This window comes from Scleropages formosus, chromosome 8 (assembly GCF_900964775.1).
Source record: "Scleropages formosus chromosome 8, fSclFor1.1, whole genome shotgun sequence".
Taxonomy (NCBI): domain Eukaryota; kingdom Metazoa; phylum Chordata; class Actinopteri; order Osteoglossiformes; family Osteoglossidae; genus Scleropages; species Scleropages formosus.
This window is the reverse complement of record NC_041813.1, coordinates 14,978,216-15,005,174: the sequence shown is the minus strand read 5'-3', so window position 1 is coordinate 15,005,174 and position 26,959 is coordinate 14,978,216. Positions and strand designations below refer to the sequence as shown.

Genomic DNA, 26,959 nt, shown 5'->3' with positions numbered 1-26,959 from the left:
TCCAGTTTTTTGTTGGAGCACGAAAGAATTGATTTCTTGAGGACATAACTCTCACTCTTCTCCTTTAACTCTTCCCTGCCACGCTACATCGGTGGAGGACGTCGAGGGACTTCCTCCACCAGAGATTCCCCCAGAATTCGAGGACCTTTGGGAGGTCTTCAGTAAAGCTCAGGCATCGGAACTCCCACCGCACCGACCCTGGACTGTGGAATCGATCTTTTACCAGGAACCACACCTCCCCGGGGTCGGATATACCCACTGTCCTTGTCGGAACAGAGGGCCATGCAAGACTACATCGTCAAGTCCCTCGCATCTGGGCTCATCCGACCATCCACTTCTCCAGCGTCATCAGATTTCTTCTTCATCAGTAAAAAAGAAGGGGGATTGCGATCCTGTATTGATTATCGTGGTTTGAATGCCATTCTGGTGAAATATCCTCACCCCTTGCCTTTAATCACAGCTGCCCTAGAAAACATTCACAGTTCCTCATGGTTCACTAAGCTTGATCTCCGTAGTGCTTATAACTAGATCCGGATCTGCGAGGGGGACAAATGGAAGGCGGCATTTTCCACCACCCAGGGGCATTATGAGTATCAGGTTATGCCGTTTGGCCTCGTGAACGCCCCCTCAGTCTTCCAAGCCTTCCTGAATCATGTGTTGGGTGATTTCATTAATCAGTGTGTGATAGTTTATCTCGATGACATTCTGATCTACTTCAGTACCCGAAAGGAGCATATCCATCAGGTCCTTGCAGTATTGTTGCGTCTTCTAGAGAACAAGCTATATGCCAAGGAAGAGAAATGTGTCTTCCACCAGGGCCAAGTCTCCTTTCTAGGTTACATTCTGAGGCGCGAGGGAATCTCCATGGACCCCCCGAAAAGTCAATGCGGTGACGTTCTGGCCCCGATCTACGACAGTAAGAGCGCTCCAGCGTTTCCTAGGCTTCGCTAACTATTATCGTCGTTTCATCCGCGATTTCAGCACCATGGCAGCCCCCTCACTGCCCTCACCTCCTGTAAGGAACGTAGGCTCCCATGGGCGGAAGACGCAGAGAGGGCATTCCAAGAGCTGAAAACTCGCTTCACATCAGTCCCAGTGCTGAAACAGCCAGACCCCTCTTTGCCTTTTGTAGTGGAGGTTGATGCCTCCTAGGTCGGTGTAGGAGCGGTTTTATCCCAGAGGCAAAGGGACCCTCCGAAACTGTATCCATCTGCCTTTTTCTCGCGAAAAATGTCCTCAGTGGAGCGTAACTATAACATTGGGAACAGGGACTCCTAGCCATCAAGCTAACCCTCGAAGAATGGCAACACTGGCTAGAGGGGGCTACACATCCATTCCTGGTACTTACCAATCACCGAAACCTCGAGTACCTGGAAAAGGCCAAACGATTAAACTTCCGCCAGGCTATGTGGGCTCTCTTCTTCACCCAGTTTAATTTTACAGTGTTCTATCGCCCTGGTTCCAAAAACACCAAGGCAGATGCCCTGTCCAGAATCCACAACCCCGAGCCTACTCCGACTGTTCCAGAGGGGATTCTGCCTGACGGATGTATCGTGGGGTCCGTCCAGTGGCAACTACTCCAAGAAGTTCAAGATGCCCAGGCCAACGAGATGGAACCCCCCTGGAAGACCTGCTGGAAGAGAATACGTGCCTAGTCAGCTCCAGACTGCGGTGATGAAGTGGGCCCATGAAGCGCCAGAGGTGGGCCACCCAGGTATCCGGCGCACTCTTTCTCTTCTACAGGGGAAGATCTGGTGGCCTTCAGTGGTGGACGACATCAGGGACTTTGTGCAGGCATGCGTTACTTGTGCCCAGACTCGGACCCTGCCCGAAAAGGCTGCGGGCCTCCTGGAACTGCTGCCTGTTCCCACTCGGCCCTGGACACATGTTGCCCTAGACTTCCTGGTGGACCTGCCAACCTCTGAGGGTAAGACAGTAATTCTCACGGTGGTTGACCGGTTCTCCAAAGTCTGCCGTCTGGTCCCTCTCCTGAAATTACCAACCGCCCTTGAGGTTGCGGAGATCACCTTTGAGCAAGTCTTCCAACTCTACAGACTGCCAGAAGATATAGTTACCGACTGGGGACCCCAGTTCACCTCCCGCGTATGGAAAGCCTTTTGGCGGCGGCTTGGCGTCATGGTAAGCCTCACGTCTGGTTATCATCCACAGGCCAATGGACAGGTAGAACGCCTGCAACAGGATGTCCCACACTACCTTCAGGCTTACTGTTTCCAGCGGCCACACCACTGGGCTCACTACCTGTCATGGGCAGAGTACGCCCACAACTCCTCTATACACTCATCCACAGGGCTCTTGCCGTTTCAGTGTGTCTTAGGATACCAGCTTGCTCTGTTTCCAAGGGATTCTCCGCAGAGTTCTGTTCCTGCCGTGGAGACCTGGCATCATGAGAGTGACAAGGTGTGGAGGACGGTGCGGAACCACCTGCTGCGCAGTTCCAAGTGGTACAAACGACACGCAAATTGACATCGGTGGACGATATCCTTCTTACCTGGGCAACGAGTGTGGCTTTCTACCCAGGACCTGCGACTCAAGACACCATCAAAAAAGTTAGGGCCTCGGTACATAGGCCCATTCTGGATATTGCGCAGGGTAACCCTAGTCACCTACCACCTGTAATTGCCCCCAGATCTCCGGGTACACCCCACCTTCCATGTGTCTCTCTTGAAACTGGTAGGGGTGTCCCTTCATCAGCTGCTGGCAGACACAGCTCAGTCCCCTCAGTTGCCCATCGATGGGGACTGAACCTACAAGGTCTGGACACTGCTGGACTCATGCCGGCGGCGGGGTCGGCTGCAGTATCTAGTCGATTGGGAGGGTTACGGCCCGGAGGAACGCTTGTGGGTGTCTGCATCCGACATTCTTGATCCTGATCTCATCGCTGTCTTCCACAGGGATCATCCAGAGCATCCGGCCCCACCGTCTAGGCCTCGGGCGTCTGGGGCCTTCTGTCGGGGGGGTACTGTCACGTCCCTGGCAGCCAGGACATCAGTGACACCTGCTGTTCCCTGATGGAAGTGGGGATTAAAGGGGACGCGGAACAGACAGGGACGCAGAACCTTGTTTGGCAAACGCCGCTTCTCTCCAGATTGTGATTCCTGTTACTCCTTCATATCTTGACCTTTCACCTGTGTGTTTTTGACTACGACTCTTGCCTCGCCTTGTGTACTCTGATTGCTGATCGCCCGACCATCGCTTGTCCCACGACTACTCCCGTTTGCATTGCCCTTGTCTGTTATAATAAACATCGTTTTTGAAGAATAAGATGCCATGGGCATTTTATAGTCAATTAAACAGTTCCTTTGAAACACATGTTTTTGGACTGTGGGAGGAATCCCATGCCAAAACAGAGAACATGCAGTCTTCATGTAGATTTGGCTGGACTCGAGCCTATGCCAGAACAACCTGGGTGCTGTGAGACAACTGCTCAATACACTGTAGCACTGTGCTGCCTGCCTGAAGTCAACAAAAAGTTAAATCCCTACAACCCTAAGTGTCTTGCTGCACAGCTGCAACAATTATACATACATAATCTGAAGCCACTTAGCCCATAGGGAGTCGCGGGGAACCGGAGCCCAACCCAGCAACACAGGGTTAAAGGCTGGAGGGGGAGGGGGCACACCCAGGACGGGACGCCAGTCCGTCACAAGGCATCTGAAGCGGGACTCAAACCCCCGACCCACCAGAGAGCAGGACCCAGTTCAACCCACTGCGCCCCCACTGCAACAGTTACCACTACAATAAATCAATGTGTTAAAGTCCATTTTTTAAAAATTATTTTGTTGCCATGATCTGCCCAGCAATGTCAATGAAACAAAATAGTTTAATTTGTTAGATTTAATTTGCATTTATTCATTTAGTATGTGCTTTTATGTCTAAAGCGACATACAACTCAGTGAAAACAAAATGTTTTTCACCAATAGACAGGGGAGATAGAGCTGCACACATGTAATTCACAAAGTGTAATCAGTTTGCTCAAAGTCATTGTGTGAACCAGCATACATAACAGGGATAGCTGCATAAGAATTGGTAGGCAGTGGTAATTTTTATAAGCAACATCAACCATACCCTTACATGAGGAGCAGCATATAAAGTTGAGCTGAGTTTACTGAATAAGCTTTAAGTGCATTTGTTTTGTTTATTCTTTCAACTCCTGACTGACAACCATCCTGTCTTGTACGGAATTAAATATTGGTACATAGCCCCATAATGACTTGACTTCATCATTCCCACTAAAGTTACTGCAACAAACATTTTAATGTGTAGAAAAAAATTAAAAGTTTCACATATTACGCTCGATTAATAGTGTCAATAGTCTGTAGACAGCAGAGTCCAGAGTTTGATTGTTTCAGATGTTTGGGGTTACTGAGAGATGGAAGTTGTATTATTTCTGAATTTTTTAGGTAATTTCACCAAAATTAATCAGTTTTAGCTTTTCCTTCATTAAAAAGTTGCCTTTACACAGTCTCAGTCAGTAATTTGAGATATCAGAAGAAAAACGTGAAAAAATATAAAAGGTGATCTTTTTTAAATGTTATGATATAATTTCTGTTGTTGTGGCGCTGATTATGGACTCAGCTAGTATTCCTGAACTCCATTAACTTTTTTTTTTCCAGTTCTTGTTCAAAAGCTCTTGAGTACAGTTCCACCACAACCCCCAAGGTCTCTGTTTCTGGCCCTTGAGGGTAGTTGAGCCACTGTTAATTACTGCTCTTTCATGGTAAATCAATCAGGAGTGCCTCTAATCAGCTGCACTTGACTAACTTTTTATGCTTATGTGTGTTAGGCTGCGGGGGGTGTAGTGGCGCAGTGGGTTTGGCTAAGGCCTGCCATTGGGTGGGGTGGGTCTGTGGTTCAAGTCCTCCTTGGGGCGCCTTGCGGTACTGGCGTGCTGTCCTGGGTGTGTCCCCTCCCCCTCCAGCCTTGTACCCTTTGTTGCCGGGTTAGTCTCCAACTCGCTGCAACCCCACTTGGGACAAGCATTTGTAGACTTTGTGTGTGTGTGTGTCTGTGTGTATGGCTGAGGTATGTAAAATATATTGAGGTATTTGAAGATGTACCAGAGCAATGAGAGGGCAGACAGACAGGAAATGCCCTGGAAATGTAGGTGCAGCCCAAGAGAGATTGGGCAGCAGTGCTGAATGGGCCAAATTCAGGGGGAACCCCCCCCATATAGAAAACACAAGGAGCCAGTTAACCAAGTAAACCAGGAACACATGAGAAGAAGAACAATAGGAAGATTTAGACAAAGTAAAGCGGATTTGTACGATAAAGTTACAGGGGGGCTGGAAAGGGTGAGCTGGGTCACGGAAGATATTTAAGCTTTGTTTGTTTCCTTGATGCATGTTTAATGTCAGTAATCAAGGTTATAACTTCTGTGGTCATCTTGGGGAAGTTTTGCACCTCTTTTGCTGCCCATAGGTCACTCTGACAGCATATTTAACCAACATATGAATTTTAGTTTTTTTTAGCTCAAACCTTTTGTTGCTGTTTTGTTGTGTTTGAAGGGCGTGTCACATGGGTCCCACTGTAATGCAAAAGATGTGTTGGCAAGCTGTCTTCTGTCCATCAATAAATGGCATATAAACACCTCTTGGCTGTTCACTTCCTTCCTGTCAAAGACATGCAGTAATGACATGGCTTTAGTCACTAACTGGCTGCTTGTAGACTTGCAGGAGTTTAAGGAAGAGTTTATAGAGTCAGGGTGTCAGAGATTATCAATTTAGACTGCACTGTGAGAACATGACAGAAAACATACACACACACACCCAGTGCTGAAGTGCCTCATCACCATGGGAACTTCCAGTTTCCATGACTTTGATATATATTGTTTGAAAGCCCCAGCAGTCATGTGAACTTGCAAAGACAGTGACAGCTAATCTAATTGTATCTAGATGTCTCACTGTTAGGCTGGAAATCCCAGTGAGTAAGATCTCAGATTACTGGAACCTTGCACTCTTATTGTAAGAGATGAAAAGTTCTAAAATCCCACCAAAATTTTTCGAAGAACTGTTAAAGCAGTACTATATGGGTGGACTATGTAACTAAGTTGAGGAATCGTTTAAAAAGCCATATATTGTTGTTATAGTGTCCCTTTTAGGGTTAATTGTACATTTTCTTAAATGTTCTTGAAATAGGTTTATAGTGCAGATAATAGAGTGCATAAAGAATGCAACACCTCCAAGATGCTTTCCCTTCCTGGAGGCCAAGTTTAGAGTGAATCTTCAAAAAGCCAGAAAGGGATTTTGGGATTAAATGCAGACTTGCAGGTCACAAAGGTCACTGTTTTTCACATGTTGAGAGTCACCCCGCTGTCTTCCCTTTTCCGCAGTGCAGGGTTTCTTTGACTGATGGCTCACTAGAGTCCCTCCCACAGCTAGGCTTGACCCATAGCCCGGCCCCACCACATCTGGTCAAGACCTCTTTGCAGAAGCCTCACTTCCTCTCCCCACCCCATGATTTCATTTGTTCGTACTGTTTTGTTCTGTCCACCAATGTTTACAGAAAACATCAAAAAGAAATTCCATCTCTGCCAAGTGAGACCAAGCAGCAGTTCATTTACAATGTCTACACATATTGTTTGAGGTTTTTTCCCCTGACCCTGCTCTTATTGTTTAAACGTATGGTGCAGACTGTATTGGGAGCCAGCAATTACTGTGTATCAGGAGTGAAATCAGGGAGTACAGGGTAGATGTGGTCAGGAAAAGTCCACTGCGAGCTGTAATAATGTGGTGACCATTCAATGGCACAAGCAAAACATTTCTAGGAAACGGAAGTGCTGTGCCTGCGGTGTGGGTTTGAGGAGGAAGTGGTGTTACATGGAAATGTGGGTTTGTAAGTTTGAGAGTATATGGAATCATCACACTTTATGTATGCTGGTTTGGTTACAAGTGACCATTTATGAACCATCAATAATAATAATAATAATAATAATAATAATAATAACTGATATTCATATTCATATTTATTTAGCTGATACCTTAGTCCGTGTTGATTTACAGTTTTGTCTGCTTGTCTAGCCCTGGGCTTACATGCTGATGTGGCACAAAAGTGTCACAGTAGACTTTCAGCAGCTTTAAGCCCTGTGAGAGTCCGCTGACAGGACCTGCCACATCAGGCAGCCCATAACCAGGTTCCAGTTGGATGGTGAACAAACAACCATCTGGCATGTGTTCTCAGTTCATTATTAATAATGGAAAAAGCCACTCTTGAATGCAGGGTTACGCATTATGTTTGTCTTCCATGCTACCCTGCTCACCATGTTATTTCTGATGTCTTATTTATTCTCTGAGTGTCTTCAATTCCACTGAGGATTTTAATGAACTTTTGCACACTTGAACTACTGGGCTCCTTAAATCCCACATGTTTAAATGATCTAGCTCTCCTGGTTTTTTCTCACTGAATTAAAACCTTGTTGCATTCCTTGTAAACACCTGTTGCACACATTTCAATATGTTAGCAGCAACAGGTAGCATAGCGGTTAAGGACCACAGGTTTTTATTTCCATCTCATAATGTTATACCTAGAGTTCTGATCCTTGATATTTATTTTTTGAATAACATACAGTATCTAGCTATATAAAAGAATACTCTGTACTTTTCGTAATTAATCTGTAATGTCTCTTTGGATATACAGTAATTAATGTAAGATGCGGTAATTTCAAGAGATAGAACTTGAGTTTAATACTATAATTAAATATAGATAAACTGAAAAACAGAGGTAGAAGCACATCTACATGCACACACACACACAGATTGTCTGAAACCGCTTGTCCCAGGCGGGGTCGTGGCGAGCCGGAGCCTAGCCCAGCAATGCAGGGCTGGAGGGGGAGGGGACACATCCCAGACGGGACGCCAGTCTGTCGCAAGGCACCCCAAACAGAGCTTGACACCCAGACCCACCAGAGAGCTGGCCCCAGCCAAACTCACTACATCACCACGCCCCCGTTAGACATTCAAACAAACGAAATTGTTTTCTGAGCAAGGTTTCTTAATTATTTAACAACAAATATACAGCTCAGTCCAAAGTGATAAATGACTTTAACCTTCCTTCAAAGAGGTCTAGCAAGCACAAAAAAGACATGAAACATCTATGTTTGTCATGCTTTGTCTTTAACTTGACATATATCTGTGAGCCAAAGTAGATTTAGATCCAGTCATAACACAACTGACATGGTGTTTGTCCTGAGACAAATCCAAGAGAAGTGTCAGGAGCAAAACAAAGGACTGTATGTTACCTTTGTCAGCCTGACCAAAGCATTTGACCCATGAGCAGGAGCAGGCTCTGATAAATTCTGGAAAAGCTAGGCTACCCACCTAAGTTCCTGGGCATGATTGTACAGCTCCACTAGGGCCAGCTCGGCCAGGTCAGACATAGAAACGACATCTCACAGCCTTTCCCAATCGCAAATGGCTTAATACAAGGTTGTGTCCTTGCCCCCATTCTGTTCATTCTGTTTTTCAATATGATGCTCCAGCAGGCTCTCGAAGACCTCAATGACGATGATGGCTTTTACATTCACTTCTGCACTAATGGCAGTCTTTTCAATCTGAGGCGACTGCAGGCTCACACCAAAACCAGGGAACAGCTGATCTGGGAGCTTCTGTTTGCTGATGACGCTGCCCTTGTTGCTTACACTGAATCAGCTTTGCAGTGCATATCATCCTGCCTTGCAGAGGCTGCCCAGCTCTTTGGACTGGAGGTCAGCTTCAAAAAGACAGAAGTCCTCCATCAACCCACACCCAAAGAATCGTATAAGCCCGCCAGCATTGAAAGCTGACTTGTTCAATAGGTTCCATGTCCATTTTATTTGGGTTGCTTTGCAACTCTTTTTCAGAGAGATGAAAAAAATGAAAAAATAGACATGCACTAACATGATTTTGGTCCTCATATATGTGATATTTTACATTTATTCATTTAGCTAACACTTTTCTCCAGAGCAACTTACAATGTTAAGGTCATAATTATTTCATGCTTACAATCATTTACCCCTTTATACAGCTAGCTAATTTTCTGGAGCAGTTTTACCTTGCTCAAGGGTACTATAAGCCAGCAGTGGGGATTGAACCTGTGACCTTGGGTCAAAAGGCAATAGCTCTAACTACTATGCTACCAGCTGTCTCTATTTAAATATATAATATTATATGTGTGTGTGTCTGTGTATTACATGTAAAATTCATGGATTAGGTGTACTGCATTATTCGTTCAGGATATGGAAAGTAAAAATGTAATTTAATATCAGAGACGGTAAAGAGGAGGGTATATTCGGTGGCAGAAGTTCCTTCTTTTTTTAGAGAGGCAGAGTAAGTAGAGTTCTTTATTCCGCTTTCTCCTGTGGTGGTAGATTAATCATTTTTAAACGGGCATGCCAGATTAATGAGTCAGTCAGATCCGTGTTTTCAGAGCACGGTCTTTAAACAGCGTAAGAACACAGAGGAAACTGCTTAGCCACACCCCTGCAGGAGCCCCGGCCAGCTCCTCCGGAGCGCTATTCAGGTAGACACGGCCAATACGAGCTCTATTTAGTTATACAAGCCACCCTAGAGTCGTAGTCGCTTAGTCACTCCTCCACAGGCACAGTACTGTCGGCGGCCGTTGTCGTCGTCGCCCCCCCTCCCCCACTGTCCGGACAACACCGATTGGATGGCTCCTCTGACGGCCTGTGACTGTGGGTGGGACTTATACTTCGCGGTCCCAAGCGGGGGACGGACTCTCACACTGGCTGGACCGGGCGGACGTGCGGGAATGTGCCGGACACGGCGTATATTAAAAGAAGGTTTCTTCTGCACTTTCCTGGAGTGGATTTGGGCTCCGAGATCTTCTCACAGGATCCGGACTGTTCATATTGCTGCTCCTTGAGTTCTGTGGTATTTTGCACGCTGTGTGGGGAAGTGATACATACCACAACTCGATATCTCTTGCCGACTTGCGAGTTACAAATCACGGTTCTGGATCGCTGAAGGTCTGCGACAGGGTGAGTTCTGTGCATGATTGGGGGATAGTATTGAGTACCGAAACATGAGACATAAACACTACCCAATGGATGGTCAGCATGAAGCTGATGACATGGTATTGCTCAGTTCTCCGGGCCAGCCAGGTTCACGCTGGGCTTCGTGTGTCTTAAGTAATAGAACACGTGTGGGTCCTACTCGGGGCCATGATGATGATGTTGGTGTGTTGTGCTCCTCGCACGGTCGACTGACTGCAGCGATCATAAGGGATTTGATGATGGGGGAGTCATAAAGTGTGACAGTGTATCATGTGCAACATCACTCGTGAAACGTACTGGCCAAAGGTTGTGTACAGTATTAGTCATAAATATTAAGCTTCAGCGTCTGCTTAGCTGGTGAAAACACATGGCCGGGGGTTGTTTTTTGGGAATACATTGAATTGAATGTCCATAAAATTCCAACTTTTTAAGTTGTAGATATTAATTACACTTATTATACTTAATGTGTTTTACATTTTATTATGCTGTGGCATTTCTGGTTTATGTTAGAGGTTCTTTTAAAGTTCTGGCTATAAATTAATATTTTTGGGCGCTTTGCTTAAATGAGCAATTTTTGAATTCTTGTAAACTTTAGTTAGATTACATTTCAAAGACTGGTATTGAGGGAGTCTGCTGTTGAGCTATAGAGAGTATTGTGTATTATGATCTTATTAATATTTGGGAATTCTGTATAGAGTTGTGACTGCACATAATGTTGTGTCATGACACAAAGAGGAAGCTGGGACATTTCACCACCTTTACAGCATCTTCCTGACTCAGCTGCTTTGAAGGCCGATCTTGAACTTTTGCTTTTCTTTTACCAGATAGCTGAAGTTAAAGTTGACTTTGTTCATATAAAACAGTAAAATTTTGCCCAAGTTCAAGTGTGAGGTGCTTGCTCCTTGGGGTTTTAAGACGGTCCGTGAGTCGGGTGACCGAGGTGACCCCTGGAATGTGGGCAGCCTGAATTATGCAGTGTGTGGCATTTGCTGCAGACATGGTGGTTTGACTGCACACGCGGTGTGGGGGTTTGTAAGGTGATTCCAAGGGCACCACAAAAACTCTGAGCGCTAGGAATTTTGTCAGGGTCATTTTAACACTTTTTATTTTTTTTTGTTGCTGGAGCCTTGGAACAAACAAGTCCCACTGTCCAATTGTACCATAGGAAAGCCTCAACTTTGATCTGTGGGAAAGCATGACTTTTAAAAGTTAGTGAAAATGCTTAGCATCTCAATTTAAAGGTAGTAAGTTTGTTAGACCACAAGTGCCCTTGGCACATGTCATTATGCTGACACTCCCCAGGTCCAAAAAAACATTGGTTTGCAGGGTGATCATCACATTGGGTGATGTAATAGCATAGATAAAGCTGCTCTGGTGCTGTGAGCTGGGTTGAGGAATGTAGGTGTGTGTTTTGCCATGGGTCAGAGGGGTGACTGCAGAAGGGGACTATGAGCCTGGGTGCACTGGGGACATGTTTGAGCTGATCTAGTTTGCAGGTTATTCTGCAGGTTTCCCACTTGCTATTCATTCTCATGTTGGTGACTGCACTTTGCATCATTTCTGCTCCAAACCCAACACAGTAATTATCTCAGAAGAACCTGACCTGATAGTTTTTTTTTCCATTGGTGCTTAGCTATGAGGTTGAACTTGGCTTGTTATTCATTTGTCTTCTCCCGACATGGAAAAATTGTGAAATGTTAACTTAACCAGTTGGGTATTTTAATGAAGGAGTACGAAGAAGTCATTGTTATGTTTTCAGAGGGAATCAAGGTGGAATTGGGCAGCAGTGTGTGGGCAACAGTTGAAGTTACTTTTTGTCGAATCACTGCTTATCTGGATATTGTTGTGAACCCACACACAATTATGCAGCTCTTATACTTCTTTTCCAAAAGACAGAAAAGTAAAAAATAATTTTTGTAGTGTTTTCTGGAATATTTTGATGTTGGAAATCACTGTTTTCAGCAATGCTGAATGTTTTTGGTTCTTCCTATATGAACCTCTTGTTGCCATTGGCCCTCAAGTTAATGGTCAGGGGTCAAGGGTGGATGGGTGATGAATGGCTGCCAATATGATTGCGGAAAACATGCACTAAATTACAAGAAGATGCTTTGGAGGAGGCCTGGACATAGCCATGTCTGCTCAGCCAAGAAACTCCTGTCCATCACCAAAACAGCTGCTGTTGATGAGCTCTGGACTGGTACACATTTTGAGCTGATGTAACTTGAATATTGCTGCTCCACCCCACTTGACACAAACCGTGGTCTTCTTCAAAATCCCTTCGCAATGGTGAAGCCCACAGATATTTTGATACAGACAAGCTTAAGCTTAAGGGTCTTTTTTGTGCCGTCACAGATGTTAACTAACCTGTTTGGCAGCTTTGGAGAAAAAAGCAGTTGTTTGTTTCACAGCATTAGAAACATTTCCGACAAAAGCAGACAGATGGTGGCGGATGAGCCTGAAGTTAGGAGAACAGCAGTCCTCATCTGCTTCCAGGATGTAAGGAAGGCTGATGAGCATGACACACACTTTGTTGTGGTCAGGATGTTGCATGCATGAGACAGTCGTTTCATTGCTTTCCCCCCATTGTCCAGGCTCCTTTCCTAAAAGAGAGCCATGCAACTCCTTCCTGGGGAAACTCCCCATACTAGACCGTGTCTTGGGAGAGCATATTGCTTTCCTTGGGTGCCAGACTTAAGTTTTTTTCTTCTCAAAGTGAAAAATGGGAAGTAAAACTCATTGTGTCAAGTTGTTGTGAACAGAGGCTATACGCCTGCTTTCTGGCTATTTTCAGCACACAAAACAAGTCCAACAGTACCCTCCAGGCAGAGCCGTGGTATTAGTGTGCAACTCTGGAGATCTCCTGTGTCACAGACTGGTGTGGCTAGCTGGGTATCTCCCACAGCTTGACAATGTGAAACCCTTCCCATGCCAGGGTGCCAGTGTCCTGCCTCTCTGGAGTGGTCCTGGTTGCCACTCTACAAGATGCAACATGTTTCCATCTGCCCTGGGAATTTGATGTGATGTAATGTAGCTTGGGCTATTTTGGACCCACCACCTCAGTCTTAAAACTAGCCCCTCCGCCCACATTCAACAGACACACATCCTACACCCTTCCCATATTTCTGTTACTCTCCTCCTTTTTCTCTGCATGTTTCAGATTGCTGGGAGGTTCACAAATGTGTGGCTTTCCTGTTAGAACCAAAGGAGCAGTCAAATTCCCGCTGATTGAAATGGGAAAGCAAAATTGATTTTTCATTAAGCACATTTACTTTAGAGAGCAAAAAAAGGTCAGTATCTTTAGTTCCCTTTCCCTGTGTAGGATTTTATTTAACGCCATGGTAATGTCAATGGTCAGGTAAAACATGAAGTTTTTTGGAGTTTGTGCGGTCTCTAACCCACTCTATGTCTGCAGCTGCCTTTTGCTAAGAGAAGGAAGCTTTAATCTTTCTTGCTGGGACAGTGTAGCCTTGAAAAGGGGTTAGTTACTCACAGATAGCCATGACAAAAGTATATCCACTCAAACAGGTCTACAATCCGGTTCCACAGCTGTGACAAACTCACTGATTCACCTGCAAAATGCTGTAGCAGTGCTCATTTGAAACAGAACTAGATGTGGAAGGGCTGTTTCAGATTCATTGTTGATGTGAACACATTTAATGAGAATGAGAATTTAGGCTCTGAAGGCTCAACAGGGTTGTTATAAACCTCATGGGACGAGAAGAGCTCACGTCTGGATTTGGTCTCAGAACAAAACTTCCCAGATTCATATTCTGGCCCTGGGGTTGTGAGGATGATGGGGAAGATTTAAATATGGCAGACAGCCTGTCAGGAGCTATCCCTAAATCCACAGGTAGTTGGAAGGTGGTGATGGTGGAAGTATTTTGTGTACTGTGGTGAAGATAGAATTCATAGGCATAGCTACACACAGCCTGAGTGTCCAGGGTCAAAAACGATTATAAAAATGAACACTTGTTGCCCAATAGCGGCAACAACAAAACCTCTAACTGGTGTGTTTTACCTGTAGATAACAATTGTGAGGGAACTGAGTGAATAGTGCAATTTTTATCTTTAGTCCTGTTTGTACAGTGGAAGGGATGTTAGGTCATGTTTGTAGATAGACAAAAGGATCATTGTAAATGTCCTGAAACGATGCTGGTTGTCCATGTAATGAACATGTAGTGAGCTCTAAAATCCTATGAATAATTATGGAACAATCCTGTTTTCTTTGAAAATCCCTGTACTTATGATTATCCCATTAACATTACTGATCTAATACTACTGATTGTCTAGAGGACTGATTTTATAATTAGAGGCCTCAGAATTTGGGTGCTGAAAGATTGCTGCTAAAAGTCAAAAAGTACACTTTAATCTTGGGGGAAAAATTAATTAAACCTTTACTAGGACATTTAACAGTTTTATCGGGAAATTAAAGCTCTAACGCCTTAAACATTTATGTAAACATTCTATGACACATTGTCTCCTCCTGCCTTTGATATGTTGCAACTTCACAGGAAAATTTTTTCATGAAACAAACTGTGAATCTGCGCGGTAAATGGTGTGTATCTATTTGTTCCGTTAACAAACTTAAGTCTTTAAAATTAGTTTCGCTTTCAGTCCGTTTTCAGTTGTTAAAGTATAGATTTGTGTTTTGTGCTTATGTAATGTTCTTGTGTTTGTGATCATGATTACATAAAAATAACATTTTATAAATTAAGATTTTCTGTATGTGTCTGTCTAAAATAAAAATATTTTTTGTCATATATGTGTGTGCACAGGGGGCACAGGGGCACAGCGGGTTTGGCCCAGGTCTGCTCTCTGATGGGTCTGGGGTTCGAGTCCTGTTTGGGGTGCCCTGCAACGGACTGGTGTCCCGTCCTTGGTGTGTCCCCTCCCCCCTCCAGCCGTGCGCCCTGCGTTGCCAGGTTTTGCTCCGACTCACTGCAACCCCGCTCGGGACAAGCAGTTTCAGACAGTGTGTGTTTGTGATCTATGTGCACCTTTATTTTGAGATGGAAGTCTTAAGGCGTGCTGGTTTCATTCTTACCTGAGCTGGCAAAAACTCTCCAACTAACTCTCATTGTCCCTGTGCCATCCAAGGATTGTCCATATAATGTGATTGTCCTTACTAGGCTTCTTTAATTGGCAGTTTCACTCTGTAATAGACTTGTGGTGTTCTTATGGACCTTATACTGTAATACTCCAGATATAAGCATATCAGCCAAGTGATATCCCTGTAAGGCACGATGGTCTTCTCTGTCAGAAGCTGGTTATCCCTGCAGTGTCCCTGTAGTGATGTAACCATGTAACATCAGTGTTTCCCAGCAGCAAGTGTGTGCTACGCTAACACATAAATCTGCATCAAGAAAGGAAAATGATGCGTGGGCTCATGTTCAGAAAAACCTGCTGTGTGGAGTGAGATGATAACTATAAAAAATAAACCAGGGAAACGAACAAAAAATGGAGCGATGAAGTGTGTTGTGTTAACGCTCTGCTGGGATGTGGCCTAGTTTCGCTCTGGCTCTCCATGGCAAGAGACAAGAATGCCAGCTCATGGTTGCAGACCCCCCACATCTCACACATTTTGTAATCTTCACTCCAGTCCCCAGAATGAGACCCAAGCATCACTAAGTTGTTTGCCGAAGGGGACGGGTGCCCTTCTGATCTAACCCTGTTCTGTACATATTTTTTTTCTGTATGGTTTTCTTTGGCTGCATCTGCCAGGCTGATGCGGGATTCTCCAGTCGGGCCACAGATGTCCCTGGGGGTAGCCTTGGCCTTCCTCCCATCATGTTTTTAAGTTGCTGCAGTGCAGTCTGAGCAGCTGGACTCTTATCTAAGGGCATAGCTGGTGGGTAAGGAATAGGATGATGGGGTAGCTTTAGCCCTCACAAATGCAAAATATGCCTCTGAGTTTAGCCAGTAATTTGTACACTTTAACTGTCAAATAAGGTGGATTAACATGACGGTTCAAAAAGTTTCAGTACTCACAGTGCATTTTGGGATACATATAGTGAGTGATTTCTGTTGCCATAATCTTTTCAAGTCAATCTTGGTTTTGGATTTCTTGGAGACACTAAATATCACACTTCCTAAAAGCTGCTTAGATAAGATTAGAACTTGTTTTGTGTGCTTGAAGGAGCCAGAAAGCAGGCGTCGATGGAGGTATCCCACACTTGCATGGGCTGCAAGGCCACAGATTTGCATGGGCGAGCTGGAATGTAGAATAAATTGTATTAATAACAGCTGCTTGGCCTGTTGTGCAGATGTGAGCACTGTATTTTTTCCAGCAAGCAGCTAGATGGATGGGTTGGTCTGTTCCGTGTGTGTTTGTGTGAGTGCACAGTCATGCGCTGTTTTATTAATGGAACAGGCAGTCTGTGATTGTTGGCATTAATCCATGGTGATGCTATCCAAAATTTTAACCCAACAATGTGCAGAAATCTTTGGTGCCACCAATGCCGCACTTACAGTATATGCAGATGACAGGTGCTGATGCTCATCCAGTATCTGATCAAGTCAGAATTGCAGATTGATGCCTTTTGAGTGAGTGTTTTTTCATTGGAATGAATATGAAATCTTATCTATGGAAATTTAAGCACATTTAAGCAAAATTACCTGAGGGTGACAAAAAAATTAAGTTCCGGTCAGTAAGGGGGTGGTTCGTAACTACGGGTTGTACATAAATCTGACGTTCATAACCTAGGGACTGCCTGTGTATGATAAATGAAAATAGTGCCCTGCCCCCCCATTACTTTAGAGGGATTTTAGCTGTTCAAAAGTATTATATGAGGATTATAAGACACAAGAAGTATGTCAGAATTATACAGCAGGTTGTGTAGTTGTTATGGCTGTTGCTTTGCAATTGAATGGGTTTTGATCCCGCTGCTACTGTAGTTCCCTTGATCGATATACTTACTCAAATTTTTACTGACAAATTTTCTTAGGCACTTAGATGTTTCACTAACATATTTGTTTTAGATGGTTATTTAATGTCTACTGCATTAGTGTCAATGGGAAAGAGCATATTTTAGATTTCCAAGCATTGCTTTTGCAAAAACTTACAGTATTACAGTAAGGGTTTTGTATGTCGTTAAAGAAAGAAAGTACACACACACGCACACACACACACACACACACACACACACATACACATTCTCTCTGAAACCACTTATCCCAAGTGGGGTTGTGGCGAACCAGAGCCTAACCCAGCAACACAGGGCGCAAGACTGGAGGGGGAGGGGACACACCCAGGACGGGACACCAGTTCATTGAAAGGCATCCCAAGCAGGACTCAAACCCCATACCTGCCAAAGAGCGGGATTCAGCCAAGCCCACCGCGACTCCACTCGGGACAAGCGGTTGTTGACGATGGATGGTTACAAAGCTTTGTAGAAAGTTAATTAATAAGCAGTATTTTTGGAGCATTCTGACTTTACAGCTTTTTTTCCCCCAAGTGCCTAAAACTTTTGCACAGTACTGTGTGTGTGTGTGTGTGTGTGTGTGTGTGTGTGTGTGTGTGTGTGTGTGTGTGTGTGTGGCTAAGTAATTTTCAATGGCATACTGTACAAACTTGACTTTGTAATAGACTTTGGAAAAAGGTGTCAGATAAATACTGGCTAATAGTTAATTTTTGGATGAGCTGAATATTGTGCCCTCATCCATATCTCTTGTTCAGTAAGATCTGGGTATAAGAAGGTGTGCAGGATCCTGAAGAATGTCCTGTGTGCATATCGGGCTATTTACGTCGTGCTTAATATCAGCATGTTGCACCATGGCCATCTGTCCAGAAATGCAGGGTCTCAGCAGAGATTACAGCAGTGTTAGAAACTGAACCAGTCAAAACGTGTGTGTGGCTGTATACCAGTGATGTGCTGGGTTGTCTGTTCTTTAAAAGAATTCAGTTTTTAACCACAAGGTTCCAAGTTAACATTCCTGGAGTGGCTTTGCTGCTTTGAATTGCATTGCTGAAATGATTCTTTAAGAAAAAGGAATGATGTGGAATACCTGGAGCGCTGGTTCTTGAGCTTCTACAGATTCACATCACTGTGCTGAATCTCTGTTGTTACCTTGATGCTGTACCGGGCACTTCTTGCCGTGAAGTAAATGCTAGATCTTCTGGGTAAGCTTGTCAGCCAAGTAAATAAAATGAAAATGTATGGCTTCCTCCTTTGGACACGTAGTGGTTAGAGGGTCAAAGGTCACAGTTCGAGCCTCACCTTCAGGTGTAGTGCCCTTGAGCAAGGTACTTAACCTAAAATTGCTCCAGTTAAATTACCCAGCTGTATAAATGGGTAAATAATTGTAAGTACATTAACACTAAGTCGCTTTGGAGAAAAGCATCAGCTAGATGAATAAATGTAAATATGGAATTGTACTCTTGTAATGTCATGGAAATGTAATATTTTGCCATTTAAAAGGAATTTTGATCACTAGAGGACATGCCTCTTAAAACATTTAAAGGACAAAAGATAAATCTTTAACTGTCCTTAAAGATAAATCCATTTTATGTTAGTTATTTTTGTCTATGATCAGAATTTGCACATATTAACACAATTTTAGCTATTATTGTTTGTAGTTATTAACTTAGAGTGTATAGTATACTATACTATGCTTCTCGTAATGAATTACCCACAACACAAAATTTTTATTGTATTAAAAAATAAAGTTTAGGGTAAGTGCGTTGATCAGGGCTACTACTGCAAAAGGAGGAGGGATTCAAACCAAGGTTCTTGAGTTGCGAGGCACCGGCTGTAACCACCTCCTGCTTTTTCAGCTGTCTAGAAACTGTATGACATTCTTTATAATGTCAAAATACACACACACACACACACACACACACACACACACACACACTTTCTGAACCGCTTGTCCCATACGGGGTTGCGGGGAACCGGAGCCTAACCCAGCAACTCAGGGCACAAGGCTGGAGGGGGAGGGGACACACCCAGGACGGGACGCCAGTCCATCGCAAGGCACCCCAAGTGGGACTCAAACCCCAGACCCACTGGAGAGCAGGACCCGGTCCAACCCACTGTGCCACCGTGCCCCCCTGTCAAAATACAGTATATTGGAAACAGAAAGTTTTAAAATGTTTAGATTTGACTTGGTGAAACTGAATGCACTGTAAACACCATATGCTGTCTTTTTACAGTAAGCTTGCATACGAATATACTCTTGTATTTCAAGGATGGCAGATGAAGTTACTTGCAGCGATGTCTATGTTTGTTGTTGGCACACAGCAATGTGAAGAACCTGCTCTGTGTGCGATCATGATCTGCTGGGTTATGTAAGTGCTGTAACAGGCGAGCAGTTACGTGAGGCCAGGAGTGCTCCCGGTCAAGTCGTGTCTGTGACCTGTCCAGCAGTCACGGGGTGTGTTCTAGGACCCGAGCATTTACCCGTTTCTTTCTGTGGGATTTTAGCAGCTGCCACCACTTTCTGACCCCACCCAACCTCAGGTCCTGTTTAATCTTTGGTAATTCCCTTTTGTTCTAGAAAAACCAATGGTTTTAGCTTCTTTGTGCAGTTATAAAGAACCTCCCGATTTCTGAGCAATCTTTAAGTGGCAGTCGGAGCTCAGGGTGTCAGTGACAGGTTGTTTCTCAGATGGTGTGTCTCACGATTAGGAAAGACAAGGCATGAATCTCCAACTTGGATGAAGGTGTTGCAGAATGTTACTTAGATATGCTTTCAGCTTTCTTTCAGCAGTGCTGAAGGAGAGGGTTACATTATACCAAATTGTAGTGGTCTTGCTTACGGCTCAGGGTCGGTGGAATGTTCAAGAACAAAGTATTTTTTTTACTTTTTGGAATCAGCCACTTTCTTACATGAAGGATTATATTCTAGGGGAACATTCTGATTTTGTTTACATGTGCCATAATGTGATGGGAACCTTGGCAAGTCGCCATGATGAAGTAGAAACCACTTGTTCATGTCACCTCCCCACCAACCTGAAAGTTGAAGACATGAGGAGTGTTATCCACTGTCCTGAAGTATGTCTGATTTGTATCCCGTCACTCTGATGGTGTTAATGCCAAGCTGAAAGACGCACAGAAAACCTGCATCCAGGGTTACTGCAGGACGGATTCCAGAAACAGATAAATCAATCCATCAGTAAATTACAGCAAGTTATTTTCCTCATTATTAGAGCACGCAGATTCGGTTGTGGGTTTAGGACTTGGCAGGGGGTAGTTTTGGTTGTCTCCTTGTTCCAGAGTGCTTGGCTTCAGTTTTCTCAGTAAGCTTTCACATTTATGGCTTATCTGGGCAAGTGGAAAGGCAGGCTCTTAAGCTGTTAGCTCCAGGATTGCTGTTTATTGAGATGCCAGCACTTTCATCATACTGTCCCACACCAAAGACTTTGCTGAATAAATCACAGTATCACCACTTGGCATCGACAAGACATGTTGGTCTTTTACAGAGTCCTGAGGAGCATATGTTTCTTCCTTGCTGCAGCAGATGGAGAGATCCGTTGAGCCGGAAGGCTCGTCTGACTGCTGATGCAGCTTTGAGCTCTCGATCTTAGCACCCTAGCGGATCCAACTGATGCTAGTGTACAATAACGCTCTTTGTAGTCCAGATGCGGACTGATATCATGCTGGAAAGTATTTCAGTGGGTATCACATGTTGCGTGGAGCAGTGCTGTGAAGAGCCCATCTTCGCTCTTTTGGCGGGGATTTTCTACAGCCAATGAAGGGGCTTGTTGGGGCTAACAAGCTCATCTGGAGTTTGTGTCAGTCCACACCACTTTCTTCCATTGAGAATTGAGCAGGCTAACCCATACCTCTGAAATCATCTTGGCTCCCATCAATAAACAGAGTTAATGTACTATATGAAGTTTCCTTTGGCTTCTGTCATGTGCCCAACATTTTTAAGCTTCATTTTGGGTTTGTAGCCTCAAATGTTTTTTATTCAACAGGTTAACCATCTCGCCTTCTTTACCCCTCTGTAAATTTGGAGGGAAACTGCTAGGGGACTCCTTCCATGGTTCCTTGTTAAGTGTTTGTCAAATACAAAAGCTCCTATGACTATTTATACCTCTGTGTCATGTCAGCAGACCCCTGGGGATGTGGCTTGTCAGACAAAAGTCTACTGTAAACTGTGATGTCGTGCATGCAGTATTTCCATAGAAATGGCAGTTGGGAGTTTTGCATAGTGTAACTGACAGTTCATTCCATATCCTGATAATGTTGGTTCATCAGCTTTTCCCCCTAGGGTGCTGGGAAACTGAAGGGGCTGTCCTTTTTGTTTCTTCCTCCATTGCAGAGCTCACAGGATGCGAGAGTAAGTCTTCCCCTCCACTGATGGTTGTGCTTTCCTTCTTGAAGATGAAACCTTTAAAAATATTTTAGTCCATTGCATAATTTACTATATGCAGTTTTATACTGTGGATGTCAGTTCACTTGGGTGGTTCCTGAACCATCTAAGGTCAGAAGTCTTATTCAAAGGTGCAAGATAATGGGCCTTGAAAATCAGAACTCTCAACAGTAGACATTGTGGGTTTTTTTGCTTAGCATGCAGTGGAATGGTATGTTATAGTTTCAGACTGGTCTGCAGGGGTGCTGTAGGGGTGGTGGGGTTGTGCGAACCACAGGTCAACCTTGATTTCTGCCAGACAGGAGCTCAATACCAGTCCGGCTAAAGAACACCTGAGCAGAACCACAGTCCCACATTTTTAGCATCCTTGTCAAGAGAAACCACAGCCTGAAAGTACTCTCCTTCCCTCGGTTTAGTTTCACACATAGTGTTTACAGTGTGAACTTATATGTCAAAATATCATATTTCTTGCAACATATATATGTTTGGCATATGGCTCAGTAGCAGTTGTTTGCTTTTTTTATTAAAGATCTTCAAGTCTGCCACATTAGGCTTTTGGCTCATGGTCGGTAGAATGTTCAAGAATTGAAAGTATTTTTTTTTTACTTTTTAGAATCAGCCACAAAAATTCAGCTGACAAATTTCTGAGGCCCTGGATGGCAGCGTCAGCATAGTGTGGGATAGCGTGAAAAAGCAGAAGTGAATACATCCATCTGGGTGTGGGTGCACACATGGGTTTAATTTGGTTAGTGTTATTTGGATTGCTGGTCACCTTCGCTCTAACTCCCAGCACCCACATGCAGACCAGTCCTGGCTCATGCTGCCCCGCAGTTATGTGAGCTATTTCCGTATTGGGGGGGGACGAGTGGACACAGCAAGATCGCTACTCACCTCCACCCCAGAGGCATGTAGAACATTCACCCTCACCCTGGTCCTGTCTCGGGGACAGCCACGTTTGTGTGGAAGACCAGCCGTGTGTCGAGATTTTTCCTCATCAGCCTTTAAGGCTCCTGCTCTTACTGTCATCACATATCGTTATTTTTGGATTGCCAGTTCACTTAAACTTGAAGTGAGTGGTATTGAAATTTGAAATTTCTTTTTGAAATTTTGTTTTGCTTAATTTTTTTTCATTTTTTTTTTTTTTTTAAATGCAAATTTCAAGATACAAAAACTAGCTTTGAGTGATTAAGTTGCTCAGCTATTTCAGAGTTCTCCAAAAAATGTTAGTAATGATTAATATACTTTTTTGTTAAAAAATATTGTGGGCCAAAGTATAATGTACCTCCATTCACACTTGGCCCCCTCCGAAATCTCAGAAAATGATATTCAGTAACCTCTGTGACCTGGGATTCTTGAGCCACTGGCCATCTGTGTAAACAGAAATGGTGCTGATTAGCAGCAGACCATGGTAGCATCATAAGAAGAGCTTTGTTTGGCTTTTGTTTTACCTTATTCAGTAATACCCATTTTTTTTCCTCTGAGCATGACTAACTTGACAGTTAAACTGGAATCTGGGCTGAATCTGAATGCTTTTCTTGGTGTGAATTAGAAGCAGCAGATACAGAACTGTGCAGAAAAAAATTAAACATTAAAAAAGAATTCATCTGAAACCATTTTAAATTGTGAAATGTTATATGAAAACCGATGATTCACTTGATGCGTTTCAGCTCTGAAAACAATATTTTTCTGGCTCAGAAGCTCATGGACACTTATACAAATTTGACTTTTTTTTTTCTTTTTTTTTTTTTTTTTTAATGGGAGAAAAGTTATTACTGCTGAAAATGACTTTAGATAAGGATATTTCAGCCACAAGGTCTTCAGTTATTTTGGTTGTGAAATTTTGGCAGAACCATCTGTGCACTAGGGTTAATTCCTGAATTGCGACACATTGCAGCTGAAGTGCCCCATGTCACTGAGAAGGGGAAATGGAATATAAGTGACCTGAATAAACAGACGCAGCACCAAGTGTGACTGCCTGGAAAACAGTGGTTACATCTCTGCAAGGTGTACGTGTGGGGAAAGTTTCCACAATGAAATTTCCAAGTCCCAAGTCATGACTTAAAATTGCACAAAGGGTTAGCTATTAAAGGGTTTGGTATGTAATGTTTGCCGGATGCTGTTTGAACTGACGTTATGGGGTTTATTTGTTTTCAAAAGGATGCGGGGGTGTGGGTCCTCTCTTCCTGATATTTATGGAAACTTGTGTGTTGTTGGGTTTGTATGCATTTTTCAGTTGATGTGTGTGCGTGCATTTGAGAACATGTGCGTACTCATGCCACATAGTCGCCCTTTGTGTAGGGGACATCCGGCCTCCCCTTTAGTGTAGATTGATGAGGTCATCCATCACATTAGCTGACCCTTTCTGCATCTCACTAGTCTTGATGTACACCTGGGTGGAGCTGGACAACAGGAAACAGGAAGTGGTCAAAATAAGGTTGCTCATGTCCCACGTGGGACCCTTTGGCTGCAGCTTCCAGAAAGGTGCTACTGGAAACCCCAGCTGCATAATAAAGTTAAATCCGTAAGCTGTTGAAGACCCAGCAAAAGTAATAAAACTACAGCAATGTTAATTTATACAGCCATCCCAGGGATATGTGGTTGGCATTGGTCAAATCTCCAGGCTAGCAAGAAAGTCCCCGACATGATCTTGTCTCCACAACTTTCTTTACAGATAAATCGTTGCTTTCGGTTGTAAAGCACAACCTGTTTACTTGTTTATGGCTTTTCTGAAAGAACAATGAAATTCTTTAAGCGCTTGGTGTGATTTTAAAAAAAAAAAAGAAAAAATAAGAGAATGTGCAGAGATGCCACAGTAATACACTGATACGTGTAACCCTTCCCAGCTTGTTTGAAACCACTGTTATTTCTCACAATGAGATGAGGCTCCAGTAAAATTATTTATTCATCAGTCACCTTTAGGTATAGTGACTTGACTTACAATGTACTTTTTATACACTAAGCTACTTAATTGTTTACCTGTTTATACAGATGAGTAATTTTAACTGTGCTATTTCAGGATAGGTACTTTGATCAAGGGGGGCGTGGCGGTGCAGTGGTGCAGTGGATTGGACCGGGTCCTGCTCTCCGGTGGGTCTGGGGCTCGAGTCCCGCTTGGGATGCCTTGAGATGGACTGGCGTCCCGTTCTGGGTGTGTCCCCTCCAGCCTTACGCCCTGTGTTGCCAGGTTAGGCTCCGGCTCACCACAACCCCGTATGGGACAAGTGGTTCAGGAAGTGTGTGTGTGTGTGTGTGTGTGTGTGTGTGTGTGTGTGTGTGGTATCTTTTACTAATGAGGAAGAGGCACAGTATTTTTGGTGGTTTCATGGTTTCTTTCATGCAGGAAGCTGATTACCAGTTCTAGCACTTGTGCTTGAACACCAAGGCATGTCTTCTGTACATCAACATCTTGATCTCAGAAAAAGTCCGGGTAACATACAACTTATCCAGGGTTTACAAGTTGCTCTATCCGAAGGAAATAATGTGATTCATTGTAAAGTCATTGAAAGTAAATGTTTGCTTCTGATTTCCATTTTCAATATGGTTACTATCTCAAGGTCTTTTTTTTTTTTTTTTTTGCTTTTCAGCACCCAAACTCAACAGCAAACTAAGTGTGAGATGGCAGGACTTTCCATTTCCTCCTCAGTTTTTTATTTATTCATTTATGCATTCTTGTCATCAAAAGATTTCCAACCAATTTCTTTCCCTTGCAGCGGGTCCTTTTCTGTCATCGCCTGGTGGACGAAGCAACATGAGCAGTAGAGGATCAGTCACATTTGCATTGGCGTGCCACATTAGACTAACACAAGGGGGCGACAGAGAGGCTAGCAGTCAATCTCTTGCCCAAACTCATATTGAGTAACACAGTGTACACAGGGTTTGGACCAGGTAACCTTGAAAAACCAGCCACTTGGTACTTCTCCAATAGAGGGCAGAACAGATTTGTCTTGCCCTGATGTCTCACTGACTGGTTGAGTAACTGAGGAGTCATCGTGACAAAAATATAGTTTGGCGATCTAGCATGACTCCACATGTGAAGTCATCTGGCTCCTTGTTAAACCTTGAGGCTTAATTCAGTAAGATATGACTATCTAGATAATGGAGTTAAGGAAACTCTGTCCCCTAGTTCTTGCAGGTTGGTTTTGGCATTAATTCTCAGGTGGGTGGTCTTACCCACTTCTGAGATGGGGAATAAAGGTCAGGTTTCTGCTTCCTGGAGGAAATGAAGGCTCGGCAGGCAGCTGTCTGCCTTGTGGAAGGCCAAAGAAACAGACCCTGGTTTTGGGGTGGTTGCTCCAGTTCAGGGGCACGGTGGTTGTTGTTGGAGCCACACCCCTTTGTCAGGATTCTTCTCGCCTCTTTGCCTGCAGGGCTAGTGGAAAGCTTCATTCCTCAAATTCTGTCTCAACCCTGGCTGAAGAGCAAGGGCAGCCCTACATTGTGTTTCTTTAGTCCCCAGTGACCCACATCCCCAAGCCCACCCTGAATTATCGCCCTCCTGCCACTTGCCTGTTCTCCATATGCTACGTTCATGTGTGCTGACCGTCTCTCTCAGGCCAGCAGGTTCTCCATACTTTTCATAAAAACGCACTTTGACTCCTCGACGTCAGATGACTAATGTCAATGTTCGTTTCAAACTCAGTGCAGCACTGTGACTGAAGGAAACCTTAACCGCATGTGACTATTGTGATGTTTCTTATGAAATCAAGGTAAACACTAGTCACTTAGATATGCATCACTTGGTTTTAAGAGCTGTGCTCCAGTACTGGTGTTACATTAGTGGGAATATTGGAGGCTGGAATACAAGATTACTCCATTTTGGAGTATCTATTAGCCGTAGCAAAAAGAAAGCCACACTCGCAGTTCATCTGGTTTCCCTGGAGCTGTCATCGATTGTATTGGAAGTGAGTCACGTCTTCCTTTGATCATGGCACGCCAGAGCATTAGTGTGGCATTTTGGGTATTCCAGCCCCCTCGCTAAGAAGATCTCAGAGGACAGTCGCTCACGTTTAGTGCATGAATAGAGAGGAGTTAAGGGAAGGGAATGCTACGTACCCAAAAATGCATAACTGACAGACGGTTAACCACAGCCTCTGCGAGAAGAGGAAACTCCACACGATTTCATCCCTGGCCACCACCCACAGAAGTCCTACAACAACAAACTGTCCTCTTCACCAGACAGAAATATTTACCAGCCTTTGTTATGAAGTTTGGTGTACTGTCTAAATAAAAAATAAACAGCAGTGGTGTGTTTCAAGGGTTTTCAGTTTTGTAACGCTTGCCAGGACTTACCCACTGAAGGTCAGATTTGGCAGGAAATTCTTGTGCGACATTTTGTGGTAAAGCATTACCAGAAAATTTCTGATATAGTCACATGGGAGTTCAATACAATGAATCCTGACAAAGGGTTGACTGGCATAAACGTGTTTTATTTGCTTTAGGAGAGTCGTTGGTTTTTGGCCTGTGGAGGTGTGGCCACGGCCATGGCGGAGCCACGAAACCAAGGTGGTGGTAGCAGCCTCCAGAGGAAAAAGCCTCCCTGGCTCAGACTGGACATCCCCGCTGCTCAAGTGTCACAGGACGAGCCACCCACCTTCGTCCAGGTAACTCGACTTACACCCAGATGATCCCACTCCAAGG

At 44.1% G+C, this 26,959-nt stretch overlaps 1 protein-coding gene across 6 annotated transcripts in view; it reads left to right on the top strand.

The window, feature by feature from the left end:
* Positions 1-9,742: 9,742 nt before the first annotated feature.
* Positions 9,743-26,959, top strand: part of rhbdf1a (rhomboid 5 homolog 1a (Drosophila)) — a 35,079-nt gene continuing 17,862 nt past the window's right edge. For all 6 annotated transcript variants that reach the window (XM_018754767.1, XM_018754766.1, XM_018754765.1 and 3 more), the window contains exons 1-2: positions 9,743-9,991; positions 26,761-26,922. In XM_018754767.1, the coding sequence (XP_018610283.1) occupies positions 26,803-26,922 (120 nt within the window). In that variant the 5' untranslated portion in view covers positions 9,743-9,991; positions 26,761-26,802. The remainder of the gene's footprint in view (positions 9,992-26,760; positions 26,923-26,959) is intronic.